General features: G+C 37.0%; 1 protein-coding gene across 3 annotated transcripts in view; it reads right to left on the reverse strand.

Moving 5' to 3' along the window:
* ulk4 (unc-51 like kinase 4) overlaps nt 1-15,975 on the reverse strand; it is an 85,240-nt gene extending 69,265 nt beyond the window's left edge. For 2 of the 3 annotated variants that reach the window (XM_023331440.1, XM_014468749.2), the window contains exons 1-18: nt 15,922-15,975; nt 14,866-15,008; nt 14,591-14,690; nt 14,313-14,452; nt 14,077-14,227; nt 13,495-13,596; nt 12,214-12,297; nt 11,575-11,650; nt 11,151-11,246; nt 10,649-10,965; nt 10,301-10,370; nt 10,002-10,059; nt 9,473-9,565; nt 9,103-9,163; nt 8,805-9,019; nt 7,395-7,441; nt 6,781-6,859; nt 3-110 (exon numbers count right to left, since the gene is read on the reverse strand). In XM_023331440.1, coding sequence (XP_023187208.1) covers nt 3-110; nt 6,781-6,859; nt 7,395-7,441; nt 8,805-9,019; nt 9,103-9,163; nt 9,473-9,565; nt 10,002-10,059; nt 10,301-10,370; nt 10,649-10,965; nt 11,151-11,246; nt 11,575-11,650; nt 12,214-12,297; nt 13,495-13,596; nt 14,077-14,227; nt 14,313-14,452; nt 14,591-14,690; nt 14,866-15,003 — 1,935 coding nt within the window. In that variant the 5' untranslated portion in view covers nt 15,004-15,008; nt 15,922-15,975. Of the gene's footprint in view, nt 1-2; nt 111-6,780; nt 6,860-7,394; nt 7,442-8,804; nt 9,020-9,102; nt 9,164-9,472; nt 9,566-10,001; nt 10,060-10,300; nt 10,371-10,648; nt 10,966-11,150; nt 11,247-11,574; nt 11,651-12,213; nt 12,298-13,494; nt 13,597-14,076; nt 14,228-14,312; nt 14,453-14,590; nt 14,691-14,865; nt 15,009-15,909 lie in introns of all 3 variants that reach the window. The other variant, XM_023331439.1, reaches the window with a different exon arrangement.
* Between the last annotated feature and the right edge of the window lie 10,097 nt (nt 15,976-26,072).

Consider the following 26,072-nt stretch of genomic DNA (forward strand, 5'->3'; position numbering starts at 1 on the left):
ACCTCAGAAGACATCATAAAGAGAAATTCCCCTAGTGGTGGCAGCAGGAACTGTTTCAGTTTATTATTCCTGAGATTGTCCCGCAACAGGTCTGTTAGAGTTGACACAGCCTGAAAAACAGAGTGAGATGTGTTTTAGATACAGAATTGATTTTAATCCAAAATACCAAAAAAATCTAGACTTTCCTCCATGAGGGTCTACCGGTGTGTCTATCAGATGTATTTTTTTAATCAATTAATTTTTTTAAGGTGCCTTTTTGTGCGGACACTTATAGGGAGGTAAACCAAATTTCCAAAATGTTTATTATTTGGCTCCAATAGTTTAAAGTTAACTTATTGATGTTCTGGGGAAAACAGCACTGGAGCGACTAGAGATACCTCCACATAGAAAAACATAGTGATGCCTCTCCCCCACCTGTTGAATGCTGCCAGTCAGCTGGCTGAAAAAAGGCCATTGACTACAGATGGCATTTATAGCCAGCTTGACAGGCTAATTAGTCACCCTGTCAAGCATACAGGCTGACTAATTAAGCTAAGATAGTATCAGCTTGTTATACTTCTGTAACGTTGAACGGACTAGAATGCAGAAAATGTCTAATATTATACACAATAGACTCTGGAACATCAATACTAATTTAGTACTGTGGATCGAAATATAAATAAATAAATGCTAAAGATGACTGTAATATGTAGCTATTTGAGCAGCAGCAGGTAGTAGCAGTACTAGCAGTAATAAGCAATCAGATCATGGCATTAATTATTTAAAATGTTTGTATTATACTCAAGGTTATGATACAGCGAAAAGCTCAAACCAATCTATGCAAACTGACAACCACATTTATAATTTATGTATCATGAAGTGGCTTTTTATGCTTTTGAAAACAAGAATGAAGGAAGTCTGGATATATACGAAGGACTAGAAACAGTGACAAGAAACAAATGTTTGCATGCAGTGTTATCACAATAGGTCAATAAATACAATAAGATAAATTACAGTCATTAGAAAAGGTGCAGAATTTTATAAGACCCAAGCACCAGTAGGAAATGTTCCTCACACTAACAACAGCACAAATACATAGTGGTAAACAATGTTCCAAGCTGATATTATCAAGAAACCTTGGTGATGCCAACACAAGGAGGCTGTATATATTTTCCCAAAATAACATAACAGACGGTCATCGTCTGGACCTCTTTGTTACTCATTTTGTTTAAAAGTCTCAGTTGTTCCGTAAATTACACATGGACCCGATCTATATTATTCAACCTCTACTACTTACAAAATAATCAGAGATTAAATCGATTCAACAAAAATTGAGATTCAGAAGTCAGTCCTGCAAATAAAAATGATACATTTAACTTTCTTAGCGTGTCTCTACATCAGATACCAGTCTTAAAGTTCCAATATTATGCAAAATTCACTTCTTGCATGTTTCTATATTTTCGTTTGGGTAACTCCTACTTCTAGAAACAATCAAAGTGGAAAAAAAAAGCACTCAGCTGTTTTTGGGAATACGTAAATGTTCTCCTGGTCTCTGCAAAACAACCTCTTTCAAAAACCTCTAAATTGTTAGGTCACAATTTTGTTACCTAGCAACCCCAAGGTAAGCCCAGCCCCTCACCTGGCAACCCAAGTGGAGATCTACCCACTCCATTACAAGACAATGCTAAATTTGTTCTTCTGGATTACCACTGCAATGGCTGCTGGAAAATGAAAATGTTTTGTTGTCGACTACAATACATATCATGTGTCCATGCATTTCCTCCCAGTCAAGGAGAACAGAGCTAAGTGGCTTCATTTTATTTTTGCTTGCAATGTCCCTGTGATATTCCCAAAGAAATTTGTAGATTATGCAAACTAGTTTAGAACGGAATACTTTAAAAACTACCAACAGCACAGAGCAGGACTTGCCAAAATACTTAAGACTGAAGGACGATTCTGTCCCTACTGTTTGTCACAAATCTGTAGATGATGGTGATGCAAGTACTTAATAATGTCTTGTATGTTTTGTGTTGTTGTTCGGTATGAACATGATTTTTCATTTAGCACAAGCTAATGCTGAGCAATAGCCTCTGCTATGTCTCATGTTACGCTCCACACAATATCTGTGCATTTACGGTCAGAACTGTAGTAAACTGAAAGTGAGTCTACCATTGAGAAGATGAAGTGTTTGTGAAAACATGTCGGTTAGTTGGACACTACAGACACTGATTTTATTTTATTTTTTGTACATGTTGAGAGAGGTGCTTCTCCTCTGACCTTGCAAATATATATATATAAAAAAAGATTGAATTTGCGGAAAACAGTTTTAGAGCGGAGTTATGCTGATGTCGGCTGCTTCTGGGTCAAAGATGTATAGTTGTACCGCTGTGCATTTGTTTGTAGATGTTTTTACGTGTCTGAGGTGCCAATGTAAACACTGAGTTTGGAGGTCTTGGTCAGCAGCAGCTTATTTGCATAATCGTGACTTAGCTCTAAAACAGCACATTCTCACATGTGCTCAAAACAGAATTGATTGGGTGAAATCTCAATACCTCAGAATGATTTTGTGTATTAATTGTAATGAACATGTTTTGTATAGCCCAGAGAAGAAACGGGCAAAAACGCAGTCTTCAAGCTCCAAAATTTTAAGAAAATGTTCATTAAAAAGGTGAGAAGGACCAATAAGACAAGTCCAACGCAAGAAAAAAAAAATCAAGAGGAAATGTAACAGACTGAGCAAGGCTTGAGACAAATCTGCATTCAGACTGTAAAAAGATTGTGGGCACAGGTGTTCCAGACGACCTCTGAATGTGAGCCGAGGTACCAAGAGTGTGTTACAAAACATAAATCAGTTTTTAGCACAACGACTTGTGACTGGATCACTCAAAACAATTACTGGCGCCTTATCTTTACAGCCTGATATTAAAGTATATGGTGAGACAGCTGGTAGCTCTCTGACATTAACATTAATGGGTAATTCTGTGATCTGATGCAAGACCTGCCTGACCCCTTTGTCAAACTGCCCTCCTCTCAACTTCTTAACATTCATCTTTCCTTCTCTATTTGTTTGAATTTGCCAGATCTGTGCCGGTTTCTCAACCCGTTTCTGCTGTTCGTCTATTGACTAAGGCTGAGTCCCTTTTCACCCTTTGCCCTTCTTGTAAGCAGATTTCTCAGTATAACCTATTTTTCTGTCCAGACAACCTTCTTAAGTATGGTAGTTATTTTATATATTTGAGAAACATTTGCCAACACATTATAAGAGGTTCAGACTAGTAAATTATTTATCTTTTAAAGAGAAAACTGCAGCATCACTTCCAGGAACAATAAGTTATTGAGGTGAACCAAGAGACTGGTAAACAAAGCTGCAGTGCAGTCAACCTTATCTTCACGTACTCAGCTCTCCACCAACGTGCCTAATTTGCAACATTTTCATCCCATTTTCTGTGCTCTGATAACCTAATAATGATGCTTGCACAACAGAGCATTGTTTTAAAAGGTTTTTTGGCAGATAAAACATAATGCATATCAAATGGAAGAACAAGCAGGTGATGTCTGGTTAAAATCTATATAAAGCACAGTATCCATCAAAAAGATGATACACATAGATTAGCCCAGATTCTGAGAATGTCTTGACAAGAGCTCTACTGGTAACATGAGACCTGCTTTTATATCTTACGCATGACTATATGGGGTAATATCTGATGCAAAGTGGAAAACAAATGTTCTACATTATGAAATACCAAACCCATTAGCGCTACTGTAATTGAATTTTTAAAAATGTGTTTAAACTGTTGCCCTTTTCTTGATGGGGTATTACAAATACTACTACTTTTTGTGTTTTTGTGCAGCAAGTACCCTCTGAATCTGTGTCCTCAAGGATTTCTGGGAGATTTTTTGGAGCATTTAGTCTCCTTATCGTGTAAAACACCCTGCACAGTAAAGGATGTACTTCTTAATCTGCAGGTGGGCTAAAAAAAACGGGAGAAATTTTTGAGTGATGTTTAGTGAGGGGGAAATGTGTGAGGTTTCAAAGACACAGCATCACATTAACAGCTGAATACTTGTCAGTATTTTTTTCCAAAGCAATTTAATCATTTTAAAGAAAAAAAACAACAACAACATTGTCAGCATAAAAAGAACAAGACAGAAAGGGGACAGTGAAAAAATACAGGTGTACTTTGTTTGTATATGTGTTTAAAGGATATACTTGTGTGCGGGTGTAGGTGGAAATAGAGGGGTTGAATAAAGTATATTGAAGTTACTATGGTAACTAAGCCCAGCCCCAACACACCAATCAGCAGGATTGCAGCAGGAGAACCCCTGCTGAGACGACACACACTCAAAGAGAAAAATGCAAGTGTGTGTTCTGTTTGATTGGTCATCTGTTCCCTGCAATATAAGGAAACACAACAATACAGTATCTGCAGGCACAAACACACACCAATAAGAACAGACAGAACTACATACACAAAACCCCTGCTGAGAGCTCACACAGGCAGTGTTCAAAACAGCCTGTGCACACACATAAAAGACACTCACACACACAGAACCCCTGCTGAGCCCATAGATGGTCAGGCATGGCCATAGTCACGAACAGACAGAGGAAGATAGGCAGGCACAACGCTTAGTTACATCCACAGTAGCTGCAGGAAGGTAAAGCGGGTAACAAAGACAAAAAACAATAACATTCCACCATTTGTCCTAAACACCAAGGGCATTGAATGTATATATGCATTCAATGCCCTGCTTATTTGTCCCAAAGACAAATAAGCAGCAGCAGTATGAATGCTATAATGAGGACATCAGGAATCACGCAGACATAAATTATATATGGAAACAAACCAAAAAAAAGACCACAAAGAGGAGGGAAAATTGGTTTATAATTATAAAGATCATTAGGACTAATGGTCACACAAAATTAGCTTTTTACTTAGCTAGCTCTGTATGAACCTTTTGTTTTTAGAGAACCCGCATAAACTGACTAAATTGCCCATGTGAATTAATAAAGCTGATGAAGCTTGTGAATATCATTTCGTTTATGATGGTAATTATGCTCAGATGTTGTTTCAGTCCACATTGGAAACTTGTTGATTTAACCACAAAAGCATTCAGCAGTATTAAGGTTGTGGTCTTTCAACTGCAATTCATCTGCATTTCTGATGTTTACAATAATAAGAGTTGCTCAAAGCTAAAGAAGAAACACCACATTACATATTACAGAGCGCTCCAGCATACATTAGCCGCCACATTAAAATCACTTTGCAGATGAGGATAATAACATTGATGATCTAAAATCAATGTAAGGTTTCTTTGTAAAACCTTTGCCCTGAGCAATCAAGTTGTGTACTTCTTTCAGACAGATTTAAATATTACTGGAGACTGTAAAAACGTCCAAGGTGCTGCAGCGTCTCAGCGCAGTAGTATTCACCAGCGGTATAGTGCACCCAAACAATCTATAACGCCCTCAAAGCGTTCCAGAGGGATACAGAAAAGCCAGCTGAGATCTTGCATCCATTCCCCAACAGATCAGAGCGCTTGAAAGCATGTGATCAATTTACACCAGGAGTGCCCAAGACCAACCCTTGAGAGCTAATATCCTGCAACTTTTAGATGCATCCCTACTCCAAATTCCCTCATCAGCCTGCCATCTTGGACAGGAGTCGTTCATTTGATTCCGGTGGGTTGGAGAAGGGCTGCTTCTAAAAGTTGAAGGACAGTAGCTCTCCAGGACTAGAGATATGCACAATAAAACACGTGTGTTTTATCATATGGCTAAAACTGTATGTGCCGTACATTTAATAAATATTATCTTAGCAAGAGTGTGTCACTGTGCAAAATAGCTTATCAAATAATTTAAGAACTTCTAAAGTCATAAAAGCTACAACAGAAAAATCTAAAAAGTCATCATATTTTACTGGCTTTTAATGAAAATCACACCAAAGGCATTATCGGAACATACACTTGTATTTTGTTTCTAAAAACATATCTTTTTTTTTAGTGCAATTTTCCATTATAAGCAAGTAGTTTCAAATTGGTACAATCTCAACTAAGCAAAATAAAATGCATTTGTAGGAGATATGCCCTGGTGCAAGCAACAGTAAAGAATATTAAGGTTTTTCATTAACTTAAAAGTCAGTTGTGTCTTCTATTTATGTTTAAATATGCATGAGAGACAAACAGGGAGATGGAAAGTCGAGGAGTTTGTTATTTGTTTCTGCATGTGGAAGAAAGTTGTCTCAAAGAGCTGTAATGCCCCCAGCTGGTCCAAGCTGGATATAAAAAGTGAGTATGGCATGAGCAAGTGTGGCTGTTCACATGTTCATTCAGGGTAAATCTTCTCTCAACTGTGTTAAAAGTTTTGATTTCTGTTAGCCCAAAGACAGGAAGGAGAATTTTAGTACAATTTTAGATATTTTCAATATTGCATGAACACATTTCCCTCTGGCATTTACTGCCACATAATGGTCCAAAATGGTATTACATTTGTGATTTTCCTGGTGTCTTTGATGTTACTGTTAAGATCTTTGAGTATGTGAGAATGTAATTAATTCATATTACCCAAACATGAAAATGTTTACCTGGTCACTTTGTAGTAACCAACCTGTCTATGACTATTACTAAGAAGTCTCTTTTGATAAAAGTCATTAATATTTAAGTAAACTTGTTAAAGAATGAGATTAAATGAAGTCTGAAATAATACTACAGTAAAAATAATTTTTTAAAAAATATTTTGTTTAAGTTCTGCACTCAGCTGTTTTTATTCCCAAATACAGTAATATGTTTGTAAGTCCTTCAGACCTCAGAGACGTGGCAGTCTTCTTCAAGACGACTACAGTACAGAGCCAGAAGACCCATCGTTCGGAGGATCTTGCTTCGTCTGTAAAATATTGTTCAAAAATAAATATGTGATTAATTAATTTTAGGTATTGTGTTTGCATATCACAACAGAGAACATGGTAACACAATTTAAGTTAGTAAACTTCCTGAATTGGCTTTCCTAAAAGTAACAGAACATCTGAAGCTTGCAATCAAAACCAGAACAATGGTTTATTTAATTCACTTAAATCCCCTTGAAAGAGGTTAGCTTAATTATTTCTGAATTAATAATAAATCTGGCTAACCAATGATAACGCCTAAAGTAAAACTGTAACTGAAGAGATGGTATGAGAAAAAGATAGACAAGTGGAAAACCCAAATCATACTTTTATTAATCATGCCTGTCTGGCTCTCAGGCTTGTCTAATGCTTTAATTCAGAGCCTTTTCATTGCACAGGAAATTCTGAATTTACTGTAAAATATACGTGAAACTATAACATTTTTGTATTACTCCATTGGCCCTTAATTGTAAGCTATCATGTTTTCTCTTCATGGAAAAAAAAACTTTTTTTTTTTTGTACTTGGGATGTACTTACAAATCCCAGTTTGGAGCTTGCCGTAACTGCTGGGTCAATACAGAAAGCTGCAAAAAGACAACAAAAAAATAAACATAAGGAGAGTACAGAAGTGATAAGGAAAAAGAAAAACAAACCGATTTAGGAAACTAAATTAAGAGATGACGATTAAATTATGTTAAAACATGGGATGTAGATGGATTGTTACTTCTTCAAAGCTCCTACTAATTCCTTCAACACTCAATTGTTACTATACATTAACCATAATGTATTGTATTGATATTAATATTATTTTTTTTTTAAATCAATATTATTTTTGCTTTTTTCTGAAATTTTTCTTTACCACAATAACCCTACAATTGTTATATGATTTAGCATTAAATCCACTCCAAAAATACATCAAGTGTGAGCATTGAGGACAATGAAAGCCCATCCTGCAGACCAGGTGTGGCATGCGGGTTTCATGCATGGCACCTTTACTGGATTTTGGTAAAAGTTCTTATCTCAATAAATGTACAAAACATGGTTCCAGGTACTCCATATTCTAATACAAACACAAAATAAAAAAATGTCAGTTAAAAATGTCTTTAACGTCAAGGCAGGATATATCTTTAAACTTATTTTGTAATGATTTCATGTGAAAAGGTAAATTAAAGTAGCACATGTGAACCATCAAGAGAAATGCTATATAGTATTTTAAATTTCTGATAATAAAAATGTAAATTGTGGCTTGTTTTTGTATTCAGGTCTATTTATTCTTATCCATAAAATCCAGAATAATCAAATTCATTTAGAAGTCATAAAATCGGCTAATAGAGTCCACCTCTGTGCAATTTGATCTCAGAATTACTGCAGAGTTTCTGTGAAGGTCTCAGAGGTTAGAGAACATTAATGAGCAAATAGCACCATGAAGCCCAAAGAGCACAGCAGACAGGTCAAAGATAAAGCTGTGGAGAAGTAACTAACAGGCTGGAAAAACTCATATGAATAAAGTTTAACACAGAAGTGTTATTTGTGTAAATCCAGCCTTTGTTGCAAGACGTCTTTGAAGAAAGTCAAAAAGTTAAAAAAAATAATTTTTGGTTGTTTTTTTATAGCACTCTAGTTTTATGAAACACTGAATTCTTGTTTTTATTATCTGTGAGCTATAATTAACTAAATTTACAGAATTCAATGTGTGAAATATAACCTTCTGTGTTTGAAAAATATGTGATATACGACTTCCCTTTTAGAATTTGAAGTTCTGAAATTCCCCTGATGATATCCTAAAACATAGAATAGAAAACATAGCACTGCTGACAGCAAGGGTCCTAACACTGTTACGCTACTGTATGCTGAGACACTAAATATTATTTCAAACTACACAGTTATGGTCAATAAACCCACTCAAGCTACATTCCAAAAAGGGAGCTGAAGTAAATGTTTTCCTACCAGTGTTGAGTTAATCAGCCTATCAGCAATAACTGTGTGGCCAACTATACAGCAGAGGTAGCACAGCAGGTTGAGCCTAGATCGAACAGCTGTAGACTGAGGAAGAGCAGAAGAGGAGGGGAGTGGCATGGACGGTTTCTTTTCTTCAAAGCATGAATGAAGTTGTAGCAGAAAACCAGTCCACTCATCATCACTCAGAGAAAGCAGCTTCTCCACTACACAAGAGGGAAAAGATTTAACTTTGAGATAAAGTTGAATATATAGCACAAGATTATTGATGCAAATTAAGACAACATACCTGAATATGCTGGTACACAGAGGTTTTTGGGATCAAATCGTACAGGAGTACTCTTAAGTATCTGTTAAAGTCATTATTGGGAAAAAAAAAAAAACATCAACTTCAGTTTGCGACCATCTTACTTTTTGTTGCTTTGTTTTGTTCACTTTTTCCTTGCGACTGTGCTATCAATATTCACATTCACAAAGCAAAAACGATTCCAGAAGAAAACCTTCAATTGTGTTCAGTGAATTTCCCTCTGGGATTAAAATAAAGCGTTTTTCAATTGAAACACTCATTTAGGACGAAACAACGGAAAGGCTAATTATAGTGATACTTGCTCCTAAAGGATTTAGCCTGTACACCCTGTACAGCATCTCCATCTCCATACCTTTGGATTGTCAATGATTCGGGTGACACTCAGGTCAAACTCGGCGTGTAGAAGGTGCTTCACACAGCTTGCAACGCCGGTATCGGTGACAATCTAAAATAGAAAACAGTGGGGAGAAAATCAGATAACTGCCTCTTTACTGTGTTGACCCCTTACACCTACAGCTCTTGCTTGACTCTTTAATGTATAGAATCAGCAAGGTGTTAAGAAACATTCAGACATTTTGGCTCATATTGTGACAAATGTCTGCTGAATATCCATGCAGGGAGTCTCCTGTTCCATCCCGAGGGTACTCTATTGAACCGAATTAGTTCAAGTGAATCAAGATTCACTTAGATCCTTTTTCTCCCCCATTCTGATGCCTGATTTGCACTTTGTCAAGCAGACATTTACATACCTGCATATCTAAATGTATTAAAATGACACCACGTAACTGACAATTTGCCATTTGTGTTAGGAAGCAGTTTAACAGATGGCCCTAGCAAAGCTAACAGTGAATCCATCGTACGGTATGTAAAGTAACGTTTACCTCAAGCTCAGAGTTCTGGTTTGATGGGTCAGAGAGACTGCATTGGCTTCTTGAGTTGCTATGAAAAACCACAAACAATAAACAATAAGCAACAATGGACAAATAAGAATTAAACTTTTTGTAGCTGAACTGTTCATAGATATTGAAACTCCACTGAGATAACACATGGGCTACAGTTATGCTTTCAGAAATTAATTAATCAAATTACTTCCAGATCAATGTCCCCAAATAGTTTTGATGAAGTTTAACTGCAGAATACTTTTGAAAAATATTTCTATACATGTTTTAAACAAAAATACCTAAGTAGAAAGATTGTATCAGTGTTGTCTTGATCCACCCCGTTCTTTGGTTTCAGCCCTAGAACATTACCTGGAAAAAGGGCAAATTTGTATTTTTATCATCACACATATATGCAAAACAAATTAGTCAAAAAAAGTTGAGAGTTAAAGAAAGAATTACATATAACCTAATTTTAGATTTTTTTTTTTCAGAAATACCATCTTGATTTAGAAATAACTGAAACTGCTTAGTGTAAAAGGCAAATGATGTCCTGCTAAATTTGTATACTGTAAGAGAACAAAGCTTCTCGGGTCCAAATAAGGAACTGCCACGCCATTAAACTGTTGAAACCAAACACAATCTGTTACCTGTCATATATGGTTTAGTGGGCTGTGGATCTCCCTGCTTTGGTTGAGACAGATCTCTTGTCTCAACTTGGTCCGCCATTGTTTTTCCACATCTCATTTCCTTATTTGAGTTTTTGTAATTTAACCTTCCACCAGACACATGTGTAACAGATTGTTGGCTTTCAGCTTCTGTGTCATACGGCCTGTCGGTTACATTTGTCGTATGAGAAGATGTTGATTTCTTTGAGACATTAAAACCTGTCTGGCTAATCGCTGAGTGGCTACTGGGTTGACTGACTGAGTTTTCTGCAAGAAAAGGGCTGTGTGTCCTTTTGTGTCTGTAAAAAAATAAAAATGCATCAAATAATTTAATCAAAGCCTCTCAAACAAATGACAGCCTCACCGTTTTTACAAAAATGTTGCAAAAAAAATGAAAATATTAGACAATTGTTACAGGGGGTGAAATATATCTACACATCCCATGATAATAGAGTCAACTTCATCACAGAATTGTTTTTCGTACCCATTGACATCTTCAGCTTCCTCATATTTTGCATCATGTTCTTCCATTTTTACTTGAGTCCAGAAAGGATGATCCACCAACTCCGAACAGCTGATCCTGATGAAGAAAAATAGTTCACACAACTCAACACTGGCAAACCAAAAATGACTTCAACGGAAGTAGCCACAGTCAGAATCCACTGAACAATTGGAAAATTTTAATACAAAACTTATAGCCATCATCTTCTGAAGGACAAAAAATGTTAGATTTGTGACAAAAAATATGTATGTTTAGATTTTAAAAAAGTTTAAATAATTTTGAGAAATGAGCGCTTGTCTGCCGTGTGCAAAAATCCAAAACAAAATATCTGATTGCTAAAATTATATAAATACATATAATTAGTATTTCAAACCTATTACTTCAATGAAAAATCAATGGGTCTGACCTCTTGGTTGGGTTTTTATTTAATAAACCTTTCAGGAGGCTCTGGAATTCCTGACTGGGAGGATTTGGGAGAAACACTGGAAAAGATTAAATAAGTTAATGTAACACTTTATATACAGTAAGACCCTAAATTAGTCCTACCCCTGGCAGATTTAGGTTTAAAGTAATATTTTTAATTTTGCTAACTTCTGACTAAAAGTAAGAATTTTGAGAGGCCCAGTTAGAGTCCAGATTCTGATCTGCTGGAGGGAGCTAAAGCTTATGGTGACAGCATGGAGGCCTTCCAACCAGAAAGAGCTCCCCACCAAAAATAAATCAACATCAAAAAAGCAACTTTAAGGATATGACTGGTGTGATGGAAATAAAAATGTACCCCCTCAATATTGAGAGTACTTTGTGACCTGCCTTTACATTTGTTAAAATGTAAATGAAAAATAAAGAAAATAAAAATGTGTTATTTCCAAAACTGATAGTCACTTTAAAGAGTTATACATCTTTCCCAATTCATATTAGAAATAAATTTCTTGGTTGAATAAGACATTTCTAAATAATGCCAAGGGGCATAATTAACATTAGCCTTAACTTCGAAGCTTAACTGTAGGTTCATGTGCTAGCTTGTGTTTGATACATAGCATATTACCTTTCTGTCTTAGAGGTGGCGGTTCCTGATGCAAAATCATCTCTGTCAGTTCAGTGTGGTCATCAGAACAGAAAGGAGGTTTACCTGGAAAACAAGTAGTCAGTAACAACCCCCAAATACAAAAAGGATTATGTAAAACATACAAAAAATACAAGTGCAAAGGTTTTCAAATTCCATAAAAACTTGGAATATTATTTCCAAGTAACATGTTTTAGTAATCATAAGTATATAATTTAAGAAACTGCAAGATTTTTAGAAAATAAAAGGTACTTCTGAGACTGATGGTAGCAGCACATCTCCAAAAGGCAGAACAAGGGCATGTTAGCCACAGAGAAGCATGTCTTCTTTAAACAACAGTCCACAAACGTCTAGAAACCAAGGAGATCAGTTGCTGTAGCTGTTCAACAGTCCTGTATCTTCTGTCTCAGATCTTTCATGTCATGATGCACCAGAGGTTTTTATTGTTAAGAGGTCTGGCCTTCAGGCAGGCCAGTTCTGCACTCAGAAACTACGACACTATGAATTAAGTGTAAAAATCCCACTTTGCCACAGTCCATTAAAAATGGCAGCGTTTCTGACAGATTGTTTATGGCTTATTTGATTGATTAAGCTTTACTGGTGGATGGCATGGGGAAATGTTTTTACAGATGACGATTTGTTGAAGGGTCCCTGAGTCCAAGCAGTGATGTTGTAAACAGAAAAAGGACTGGGTGTTTTATTAGGCAGTGCCAGTTTAAGACCAATGCTCACTTTTGTCCCAAGGTGACTTTTTGGAATATTATTCAGATATTTTCATAGACTTGTGAACCTCTCCCCATCTTCACAAGTGAAGAATTTTGCCTAAGTTGCTAATTTTACACCCAAACCTCATGCTAATCTGCTCCCAATCAACCTAATTATTTGCTGAAATGCTCATCCACCTGTTAGTAATTTGTACCACTTACTGTAACAGCTTTAAATCTCCCCTGCCCTTACTAATTTAGGATCTCTTCAGCTGTTAGTTTCTGAATCACCTCAGCTGTTCTGAAAATGGTATAATTTCTTAATTTAAAAATGTTATACGTTAACTAATCCATTGTGAATAAAATATAAGCTTATAAAGTGTGAAAATGTTCCCATTTCTTTTGGCAAATATTAGAATCAGAAATTCAGTTCAGTTTCAAGCTATAATATAAAAAGACAAAGCAAATCAGCGCAAGAGAAAATTCATCATACATATTCATTAATTTTTACTTTTCAATATGTGAATGTGTTACTTTGTAAACATGTGTGAGTGGGTACCAGTGTACATATAGTAGAGCACACAGCCGAGAGCCCAGAGATCAGATCTCCTACTGGTTTCTGATCCCTGGACAACCTCTGGAGCACTGTAGGTTGAAGAACCTAGAAATATGCAACAGAATCATGCAGACACAGTTAGAAAAATAACTGAAATCATGTTGCTTGCTGTATGCAAAATCCACAGTATAAAATGTCCTCAAAAGTGAGAACCCAGTACATGCAAAATGTAATGTTCTCCATGATTTTTGTTATTCTTCCTGCTCAATAAGACCAACGTGACGTTTTTGAAACACTTGTTACAAAAAGAGATCAACTGCTCTAGATAGGGCGTCTTTCAGCTTTACAAAAAAATATCTACAAAAGATCATTATTGTCAGAAAACAACTATGTATTTTGTCACAAAACATAAAACAGAGGCGATTCGAGAATGTCGCACAGTATTGTAAACACTGTTGTTTTCCAGGAATCAAATTATTTTGTTCCTGCATAGTTTGTACAGTCCAACTTGATCTAAAAAAATCTTTAAAAGGTCTATATTACCACATGTCCTTCATTAATCATACATCAATGTTAAGCTCTGACCTTGCACTCTTGCTCTCATGTTCTTGTTGTCTCCTTCCTCTGGTTCCTCAGATGCAGAAAGTGTTGTAAAAATGTCCTCCAGAGTCTCTCCTTCGGCCTTGGCCAGACAGAAGTTACTAAACTTCAAAATGCCGCTACCATCTAGAAGAACCTAAAAAAAAAAACATGTATCACCGATTTAAATACGTATCATGTTATAATGTTGGTTTTGGATCAAAATAATTGCACATGCAAACCTTTGCAGGGGTGAAGTCTGACAGGATGATTCCCAATTCATGGATGTATCTTAATCCTTTGACCAAGTCCCATCCAAACCTTCTCACAATATCTTCTGACAGATTTCCATCATGAGCAACTACAGACTCCAGGGAGCCGCCTAGAAGGTAAAAGCATAGACATTAACATTTAAAAAGCAAAAGTAAGTATAACAGAAATGAAAGTACTTTTGTTCAATTTCATCTCCAATATTTAAAAAATCCTATATTTATTTGGGAATAAATGAGAAATTACAGACCTGTACAGAGCTCCACTATCACCCAGAGGTGCTTACTTGTCTCAAACCATTCATAGAAGCGTACAATATTTGGATGATCCAGATCCTGGCTCAGTCGTACCTTACAGGAGAGAAATACAACTTGCATCAACAAAACCTTAAACATTTTGTGCATTGATATTTTTTTAGGGATTCATAATTGACTAACGCATTACTTTATGTCATTTAAACTTTACAATAAAATTAGCATTAGAAAAAAATTACAAATGAAACATGACTAGGCATAGTTAAAATACATGGTTTGTGATCTCGGGTCTCTTGGTTTTGTCTGTGCAGATGATGGCAACGTAGCAGAGATTGCTCTTTTGTCTCCCTTTATAGACGACAAAGCTGCCATCTTTCCCAAGCTCCTCATAAAGGATGAAGTTCTCCATTTCCTCTGGAAAAAAAGAACAAAATACACGGTGCTATTCTTAAAAGCCGAGGCATTAGCAGAAAGCAATTGACATCAGGTCTACCAGTTCTCAGAATGATTCAAAGTTTTACAAACACTCCTTATTAGCATAAAATTCAATCAATTTTCAACTTTTAATGTTACATTTGTATCAACTGATATTATTATTTGACAAATATAGAAACAATAGGATGCAAAAGTTTGAAAGTGGACTTTCTTCACACAGTCAGCAGTAACACATGCTGACACATACAGTACAGACCAAAAGTTTGGACACACCTTTCTAATTCAATGGGTTTTCTTTATTTTCATGACTATTTATAAGGCAAGAAATCCCACTTATTAACCTGACAGGGCAGGTTGACCTATGAAGTGAAAACCATTTCAGGTGACGACCTCTTGAAGCTCATCAAGAAAATGCAGAGTGTGTACAAAGCAGTAATCACAGCAAAAGGTTGCTACTTTGAAGAAACTAGAATATAAGGGGTATTTTCAGTTGTTTTACACTTTTTTGTTTAGTGCATATTTCCACATGTGTTATTCATAGTTTTGATGCCTTCAGTGTGAATCTACAATGTCAATAGTCATGAAAATAAAGGAAACTCATTGAATTAAAAGGTGTGTCCAAACTTTTGGTCTGTACTGTATATTAGTAGCTAACGTGTATGTGGTGAATATTATGTGACGTTTTCTTGTCAGGCGTTAACTGTTTGCGTGAAACACCAACGGTGAGCTACTATGACACCGAATTCGCAGGTAAAAAAAACTCGACAAAAACCCTGGTAAACACTAAAAAACTAATATATTAGCATTAACCCTGTGCTAATTTAATGGTGACTATAGTATTTCAGACTATGGTGTGGAGCAGTCGATTATTTTCAACTACCTTCAAACTTACCTCTTCAACAACCCGCTGTTGCTCAGCGGAAGCCTCATGGACCACGTATTTCCGGCTGGAAGAGGGAGGTTTGTAATTATTTATCTGAATATTAGGATTCACTTTGCTTGTTGTGGTTATGAAATGTGTGTTAAGAAGCGTGTTTACGTGGGCTGGACATTTCTTTTGGCATAATATTCAGGATAAACTTCTGTTTTATTAAAAGCACTTTAATGGTTTTGTTCCACACCCCCTGCGTAACTGGAATATTCCTGCGTTGCTAGGATACCAGACTGCAGACAACAGACGAAGCATGGGGAAGAATAAAAAAATATAGAAAATGTTTGGGGGGGGGGGGGGGGGGGTTCCACAATTTTATTCATTTATTTATTTATTTTGGCGACATGTATCGTAAAACAGCGGCGATTATTTTGGCTAACAACCAAGTTATGGGAGCAATCAGTGCTTGAGTATATTCATACACGTATGAAGACACTTGAGGAAGTTATGCTTTAGTAGGGAAACAAACACCGTGTGCTTGTAGTTGCAGCAAGTTTGCTCACGGTAGTTACCAACCTGCACCAGGGGGCACCAGACGTCTTCCTGATACTCTCCAGAATTCAAATGTACCGACCAGTAAGGCTACACAATGGCACTAGACGGAACAGCTTCCTGTAGGCATATTTCATTCAACAAAATAAAAGTAGCCACTGTGTTTTGCCTCTGTAAAGCCAAAAACGTTGTCTGATCTATCTGATTGAAGTATGATTTATTTTACTAAATAGAATAAAATAAATCAATAGTGATTTTCAAAGTATTTAGGCCTTGATGTGGCCGTCATATATAATAGACAGAGATAAATCTCACAGGCTAAAATCGGAAACAAAATGCATTGGCGCTTTAATATAATGAGGTAATATAATATGGTTGCAGATTGTGGTTGAAATATTTCCATAATTACAAGCCTGTGTTTTTGTTTTTTGGACAAACAACACACAAAATGAAAGTGTTTACTCAAATGTCCAAGAAATTAAAATTCTACTTAATAAATCTTTGTCATATGTTAAACAATTTTTTCCAACTTGTAACCACAACTTAGTTTTTTTTTGTTTGTTTGTTGATTTTGTGGCACTAGAGCCCGGTTATGGGGCAGTTATTGAGAATCAAACTCGTGGCAGATCTATGCAGAACTTCCTGAGTAAATATTTTGTTCATCCTGGCCACCTGACCTCACATTCCCCTGATTTTGAGTTGGTTTATGTAAAAAAAAAAAAAACCTTGCATGTCCTATTGTAGAAGGAGTTTTATATTTGAAGAAACAGTAGCAGTAATTAAAATAAAAGAAAACAATTTGGACCAAACTCTTTGATTACATGACCTCACTGTAGGATCATTCAAATTGTTTCTAAAAGTCTGTTTTAGACAAAACTGTCAGACTGCAAAATATGCAAAAGTCTTTGAACACTGTTCTTATGATGCCCATCTTTAATTGGCTCAAAGGCAAAGTTTACATGCCAACCAAGTTGTCTGTCTAACTGTCTGTCTACCTGTGTTACTGTTAAACCAAGATAAACTGTTTTTCAAATTAGACTAGAAAATAAAATTCAAGTTGGATGGTTTAGGATGCAGTTTATTTTGAAAATTCTCAAACAGGAACTAACTCTTCGTTTCTTGCGGTTGACGCGGCTCTAAACAGCGTGTTCAACAAGCGGCTCCTTGCTTCTGCTAAATAAGTCATTGATATATATATATATATATATATAAACTGAAAACAAGCTGCTAGGTGTATAGAATATGTATCTTTCTTACTTAGGGTTAGAATTTGCATCCGTTTTTTAATATTTATGGTTGTTAGTGGTGATACTTTAGTTCCAGTTAGTTGATTGTGATAGTTCAGACTCGAGCATCACGGCTCAGTAGGCAGAGTCCCCCACCGGTGAAGATAAAACGGAGCTACTTTCTCTCTTCTGGGAGCTTTTACGCCACAAAGCAGTAAGAAGTATTTCATTGTTTGATTACTTATTTTAGATTGTAAAAGTAAATGTGAACGTTTTATGTGTTGAACCAAAGGATGAGTACTTTGATGCAAAGTTTAGGAAGTAGGAACTCATCGGCGAACCTCTAATCAGGATGTTATTCTGTCTCTGTCCCCGATCTTTGCCAAGGAAAATCATGTTGATGTCCAGTCAAACCGTAAAAAGTGTTATTCCAAGAATGGTATCGGTTTAATGCATAACCTTCTTCTTCCGTTCACTCTTAGAAGACATCCTGACGATTTCACTGAGATTATAAGTGATCAAGTTGTCAGGCGTTATCGAAGTGTAGGGGTTTCAGTAAAGTTCTGGACATATTTTATTAGTACATTTGGACTATGTTGGCTCAAGTGACTTGAAACGATCGTGGCACAAATCTGACCTAAATCTGTCTTTACTATGCAAATGAAAACGAACAAAGGTAGATATTTATTCAAATTTAAATTTGCAAGCCAATCATGAACAAAAGGAACCTGAGAGGACAAATGTCCATCGCAAGTAGTGACATGGCAATATTCACCAAAGGTATTGTGATTGCATATTGTTTTATATTTTGAGGCATAAATCGAGGAATATGTTGTGATTTCTCTTTTTTAATGTTAAATCTAAAGTAAATATCTTTGTCAAAATATCCATTGCACTTTTTTCTGGTGTGTTATAGTTCTGACAATTAAATATCAACAAGTCAGACCTTAAAGACAACCCTAAATGCATGTATATTTGGTATAGTTGATTTACAACCAACCCTTGAAAATGATTAACTTTGTCAGTTTTTTGGGGAGTTTTTTTGTTGTTGTTTGGTTTTGGTTTTTTTGTACTTATTGGCTGCAGAGCTGAAGCGGTGACTCTCTCTCAGCCAATTCTAAGAAGCTAAATAAGGTTCCAGCTAGTTTGCCAACTAACGGCACATGATCTGTGGACGCTTCACATGCTGTCAGCCGTACTCTGACACACAGCAGGGCTCACAGTCTCCTCTGTGTCTGCAGAGAGTGTTCACACGACCTGGACTGGACTCCAAACACGTAACCTGAAGGTCAGATAAAACACAGACTGGTCGGGTGTTAATATTGGACACCGTCACCAACGTATTGTAAATATTCACACAGCCAAGCCCCGTGTATTCAAAGACATGTGGCTCGGTAAGTTTTGGTTATTTGTGTGATATCAAAAATATGCAACTTTTCACCCACAACCGGGGGGAATGCTGCTGCGAAAAGCTCTAAAACATGTACATGTATACAGCAAATGTAACAGAAAGTAAGAAGAGGATTAGTTAGTCAAATTCAAATGACTTTAGAGGAAGACCAGCTAATCTACCTTTCAGTACAGCACATTTGGTTCAGTATTCCAGCATTTCACATGTATTGGCTTGTAATTGCTCTGCTGCTGTTCTGCTCACTCACTGAAGCGTTGTAGATTGTGTGGATAGTAGTGAGGGACCATGTTGATTCTTCTACTTTGTTATCTGTTTGGTCTTGTTTTTCTGAAGAGATCAATCGTAGCGCATGCGCAGCTGACCCTCTCACTCTGTGCCGTTGCAAATGCTTGAGTTGTACACGCTCTGTCACAGAGGGACCCAGGGACAGGCCCCATCTCCTTCATGGAAACCTACCAGAACTGTGTCCTCCCACTTAAAAATAACATGGATGAAGAATTGGATTTATACTTTTACGGTGAAACTAGAAGCTGCTAAATTACTTGTGTTGCAGTTCATGACCTGAACTAAATCAGCAATGACTGGGAAAATGTAGGCTGTTGTAAGTAGACCCAAAAGTTGAAGTTTGGTCTCATTTGTGTGAGTACATTTTGCACAGGCACAACATCTCTCAGTACCTCACTGTTTCCCTTCAGTTGTTTATTTATAACATCACTTCTTCCTTTCTGAAGTACAGGTCTGTTTACTGGAGCTAATAAGCAGGTTGCTATTAAAATAGTTGAACATTGTCATTTCCAAAACACCTCACTTTCATTTTTCAATAGTGCCATGGCCTAAAAGTGTTATACACCATCAAGAAATGAGTGGCGGAGTTTGAGAAAAAGGATATTTTGACCCCCTTTTGTCATGTGATTTGGTGAATTTTAAAAGACATCAACCAGCTTCCCTTATCTACATTTTTTTACTTCTCTTGTGTTTTCTTCCTGTAAAGGCTGTGTTTCCCTATGAGTAATGGTGGCAGATATGTTTTGTCTGGCAAGACAAGCTAGCCAAATTTGAGCGTGTAAGGGGAAAACAAAAGGCTTGTTGCCATGCACCTTTTGTGAGGTCTCTGTGAGCGCAGCTGAACGAAACACATCAGAGACACTAAATGGACACGAAGGGCAGACGAGATTTTCTCCTTTTTGCTCACGTTCCTTTTATCTCCAACCACTCTCCGTCTGTAATTTGCATCACCGTGCACACAAAGATTCATACATTCTCCGCTGACGTAATCGGCTTGTTAACACAGCGCAGGTCTGTTTGGTAACATTTCCCAACGTGGTGTTAGGAAACGGAGCTTAGCAGAGAGACATTTATGTAGTTTGTAACATGGGCGCAGTGCTTTGTGTGCCATGTTTTTTTTTCCTGCTGTTTTTTCTATGCACGGGTCACCTGAAGTTGAGAGGAGCCCTTGATAACACGAACACCGATACATGCATAGTTGTCCAAAGCACTCCCTATGAGCTCTGAATTATGAGCTCATAACCACCAGCTGCTGCTGAAAACGAGCTGATTTTTACATTTTTTTCTTAATTACACGTTAGTTTATTGCTATCATTAATATAATAATCACCGCCCTTCTTAAGACATTGATGTCAGCGTAAACTATTGCATCCTACTGTGGCGAGTCTCAGGTAGCTTTTGTATAATATTTGGTTGGCTTTCATATGAATAACTATTAGTATTCACACTCTGAATGCTAGTAGAGTATGTTTTCTGATAAATTGACTTTTGTGAGTATTGATATTTGTAAACGGTGCTGCTATCTTGAAAAAAAGAGATTTTAGATCTCAAGGAGGTTTTTGTATCTGGTTAAATAAAGGTTATTGTTGTTATTATAGCCTTCATACTTATACTTGATACATTTGGTGTCCCCAACTCCAGTCTTGGAGAGCTACTGTCTTGCAACTATTACATGTGTTGGTGATAAAGTACACCAGAATCACATGGATGCTTCATTACCAGACCTCTGCAGAACGTAGCGGCATGCTAAGGAAGTAGCTTGGCCATTTCGAGCAGGAATGTACTTAAAAATTGTAGGACATGGTCTCTCAAGGACTGATATTGAAGAACCTTGTGATATAAAGTGCTGAGATGCCATAAATTCATATTTATGGTGGCAACATCTTGATGACAAAAAGAGGGAGGATTGTGGAAAATGTTTGTTAACCACATCCAATGTCGTCATTGCAATAAAGTTAAACCATTATAGAGCAATTATGTCATCCTGATATTGTGCAGTCCTAGATAATGACAATGCTCGTATATAATTGCAGCCTTTTGTGTGGGTCCCATTTACATTTTTGTTTTACACATTCTGTCACTGCAGTGGTGTAGACAGTGATAGTGTATGAGGGTGTGTATTTGTTGTTTACATGAGCTGTTAAAGGACTCCTAAGACTTCTACAGGGTAAATATAACATCACTTCAGAATAGCTTGAATGCATGTTAGAGGCTGTCATTGGAAGCTGGATATTGATGAATAAATGAGGCCTTGCAAAGTGTTAACTACACAGAGTATTGTGAAGAATTAAAATGAAGCAGGACGGATATGAAAACCATGATTTAAAAAAAAAAAAAGGTTTTCTTTCTTTTTATCTTGTTCGGAGGAGGAAAACTGCCTGAAAACCATTTCTGCTTGATGGAGAAGTAACTCATAGACATGAAAACTACTGTGATGTGGTATGCATTAAACAGAATGAGATATTCAGTTCTGGCTGTCTTGTTGCACAGAATCCAGTCGTGTTTACTCTTTGTAAACCTACCGCTGTTCACACCTGGAAACGTATAATACTCAGACCACTGATAAGGTGGTGAGACTCTGTGGTAGCTCTGAAAGACAGCTGTCACATGAACAACAGAGACTTTGCTCCACTCCTACTAATGTGTACCTTTCTAGTTACACAATCCATGTTGTCTTGTCTGAACATGTTGCCTCTTGTTCAGTTCAAATTGAGGATGAAGCAAATTACTATTTGTCTCCTGAAGGTCAGGAGAATAGGGATGTTCACAGACCTTTTGCACTGCGATGTAAATAATAAGGAACCAGAACTGGAAGGATTTTCGCTCTCGTGAAACGAAGATACCTCAAAATGTTTAACTGCATAGCCAATGCAAAGCATGAGCCTACAACTCATTCCGATTACAATTTATTTGAAAAACTTACAGTAGCTATGATACATACTTCTCAAAAACAGACTACACAAAGCTTTTATCAATGACATGGTTTGTCTCTTGGGAGTTTCTCAGCAATACTCCCACATCTGATGACTACTCTGTTTGAGGACAGGACAGGACAGTATCAGCGTTGGCCAAGTTAAACTAGTTATTGTCCTACATTTTATTAGCTACATTTCAATTCGCAAAGAACTTTGTGCAGCATGAACTGGTGGCCTTCATGGATATCAGAAATGCTTGACTAAGTGTCCTGAGCAGCAGTTGGATTTGCCTAATAAATCTGTCAACAATATCTCATGTCCAGTCTCTATTCAGTGTCCATGACAACCAACTGCTGTACTTGCTTATGTGTGGTGATGGTCTTTGCTGCCTTCATTGCTTGAGTTTTTGACTCTGATATGAACTACAATATAAGTCGAACTTAGAATTTTACACCAAATAAAAATGTAGGCGTTTGTCCCAGTATGCATTTGCACACTGTGATTTGGCTTGTTTCTTTTGGAGTAAATGCTTCATCCTGGCTGTAGTGGCCTTTCTGCCCATTCACTGCAAATAATGACACTGTCTTACATCTTCATGTAAGGTCTTTGGCTTGTGGTCTGGGGTATAAAAGCCAAAGACCAAAACACACAATGTTTGGACATTTCCATCATGTGTAGACATGCTTGTAATTGTTTCAACAGATGAACGCTGCACCTTCAAGCATCCTGAAATTGTTCCCAAGGATGGGCCAGACTTGTGCAGCTCCACAATTCTCCTCAGATTACTTTTGACTGGAACACACTAGAGCAGTGTGTTTCAGGTGTAGCCTTAAAGTGGATCATAAATGCAGGTGTGCCTCCAATTAGCTCAAATGCGTCAGTTGACCTCTTAGAAGTTTCCAAAGCCATGACATCATCTTCTGGGCTACCTTTCATTCCTTAAAAAGGCAGAAAATCATACTGTTTGTAAACTTCAGATTATGAATATGTATTCTTGCATATTATTTCTTTCATTATTGTGGCATTTTGATCGTCTAAATAATTTTGGTCATTCCAACTGACCTAAAACAAGAGAAATTTGGTCTTTCGCTTTAGACAGTGAGGAAAAGAGGTGTCTGGGCATTTTTATTTGGTGTATGTAAACTTCTGGTCCAACTGTACAGCCAACCCACTGATATTCATAAGATAAAATTTAAATGTAGGAGCACTCACCCCTGTGCCATTATCAGCTCTCCATGTGTCACAGACGACACAATGGGATATCGATCGGACCCATTGATCACAAAGTGGATAATGGTGAATATGGAGCTTCCTGAGTTGACCTTCATATCACAGGTTCACATTGTGTAAAATAACTGTATTTTTCTCAGAGTGTACCAGAGTTGAATGCCTGAAATCTCTTGAGGAACCTGACAGAAAGTCAAGTCAAACATTGCCAGATATTTGTGGTTCTATTTAATACAAAATTAAGATGAATGCAGAAACCTAGTTGATAAGAGAAGCGCCTTTTGTTGTACCTATCATTTTTTAAAAATTTATTTAAAGAAGATGCCTGAAAATTTCTCCCCAGAAGACAAAGTAGTCTCCATCAATCACTTCAGCTTAGAGGCCAGATTTGCCCCATTTTAGGATTCCACCATACATAGGGCTGCAAATGACCCTTGAGGCAAAATTTTATTACCCCTGTCTCAAAGATACATAAGAAGGACATCTGCTGTTTTTCCTCAGCTTACAAGTACAACCGGAAGTTGCCTTTGTCTAGGGTAGCCCTGTGTTTCCTGATTTTAGACTTCACTTCTGTGACACTTTATCAGTTGTAGTATGTCGGCACAATTCTGTCATCACACCACTTGATCAGGTTTTTCATACCAGCTCATATTTCAGCTGTTATGAACACTCAGGACTTTAATGAGTGTTGCATGATCTGATTTTGAAAGTTTGGAGATCTCCTGGAGCAAGGACACATCTGATCTCTGGGGTTGTAAAGAGTGCTGCTGCAGCCTGTTGTATTGACTGTTGGGGGTGTGTGCTTAGCAGCACACAGGCTAATGGTATAAACCTTTTAGCCAGGCTGATTGTTTGACCGATAAGAGCCTGTTCTCATATAGACCCCGGTCGGCTGCATAGTTAAGTTAATTGGTATTTTAATGTTAAAACGATGGAAGGCTGCTCAACCAGAACGTCCTGATTATCGGATAAGAAATTGGGACCATTGTGTTGTCCATGTTTTTATTGGCACTTCATGTTGTGTGCTTTTCACATTATTTGCCCTACTGTACATATCATATCATTAACTTAGGGCTCTCATTTAAAGGCTTTGATCATTGGGACACTGATAATACACAAGAACAGATCGCACCACTCCACACATCCTGTACCACTGTGCGTTTGCTCTGTTTGACGATATTCATCTAGCATGTTGTGCTGACCTTGCATCTCAGAGTTCACATTGAAAAGGATTTGTGTGCTGAAACTCACTTAGGTTTCTGTATGTGACACAACATGACAGCACTTCCTGTGGGCCTCGTCAGATCTTTCTTTGCAGGGTATGGGATCTTATGTTGTGAAAATAGGTGTGTTTTCGGCGTGTTTGCGGTTTCTGTGCTGCTGAAGAACTCAAGGTCTGACAGAGTGCAAGTTGTGAAACTTCAAGAGCACAGAGGTGAACCTGATAAGTTCAGAATGGAGTACAATAAGTTTAACAGAGTTACCAGCTAAAGTTTGGGTGGTGCGTTTCTGGTTTTCTTTTTCTTTTTTTTTTGAGGAACTGAAAATGAATATTTGTGGTTTGTCAGACTGTGCGAATTGTTAGGGCTTTAGCTACAGTAAGGAGTGGCTGAGCAACAGAAAGCATTACTAATCACGTGTGTTCATTTCTAGACGACTTGGATTAAATATCTTGTTGAGAGTCTTTAGCTAAAATCAGAAATTTAATGACTAGAGCTAGAACCGGATAAAGTAATACTACTCACCACTTTACCTTACTAAAGTTTTCAATCATATTTTATGTTGACATTTTTCTTTTTTTTCATTGCTGTTTGATTCAAAGGTAGAAATGCCTGATAGGAGCTGTGCTGCTTTAGAAAGTAAAGGTTATAGACTTAGCTTTGTAAACAGAGATTTTTGTAAAACTGAAAAAAAACAACAACTTTACCTTGTCAGTTATGAACATATCCTAAGAACAAGTTAATAAAAAAGTTGTATTCTTACACATAAAAATAACACCTTGTCCTGCACTTAGTATTGTATTCTCTAGCTCCACTGGCACATTGTAATGTGGAGTTTCCTTTAAAACTCCACCCGACCATGTTATTCTGTAGAGATATTATGGTCACAGCATTTAAGATCCTGGTATTGTTGAATGGATGGTTGTTTGGCCAGAATATCAGTCACAAATGGGCTGTATAACAGTGGCACACCCTTCATTTGCTTTACCTTTTAACAGTTCAGTAACTCTGAAAGAAAACAGTAGATTTATAAAAACACTGTCTTACAAACCTGTTTTGGGTTCTGACCTAAAGAAGCTAGTATTTTCCTTGTGTTTTATGTATGTTGCCATTAGCAACAGTGTTTGGGCTTTTGGATATTGTTTGCGCCTAAATAATGGAAACTGTGGCCTAATTCTGCTTTCCACTATGATCCATATGTTCTAACTCAATATGTCTCAGAGGAAACTAGGGTGGAACAGGAAAACCTGTCAGACGTACAAGCATAGTTGTAGATTAATACTTGCAGGGAATTATAATGATAGTGTGAGACTTTAAGGGTGGTTAGTGTGTTTAC

The sequence above is a fragment of the Xiphophorus maculatus genome, chromosome 3 (assembly GCF_002775205.1).
Source record: "Xiphophorus maculatus strain JP 163 A chromosome 3, X_maculatus-5.0-male, whole genome shotgun sequence".
NCBI lineage: Eukaryota > Metazoa > Chordata > Actinopteri > Cyprinodontiformes > Poeciliidae > Xiphophorus > Xiphophorus maculatus.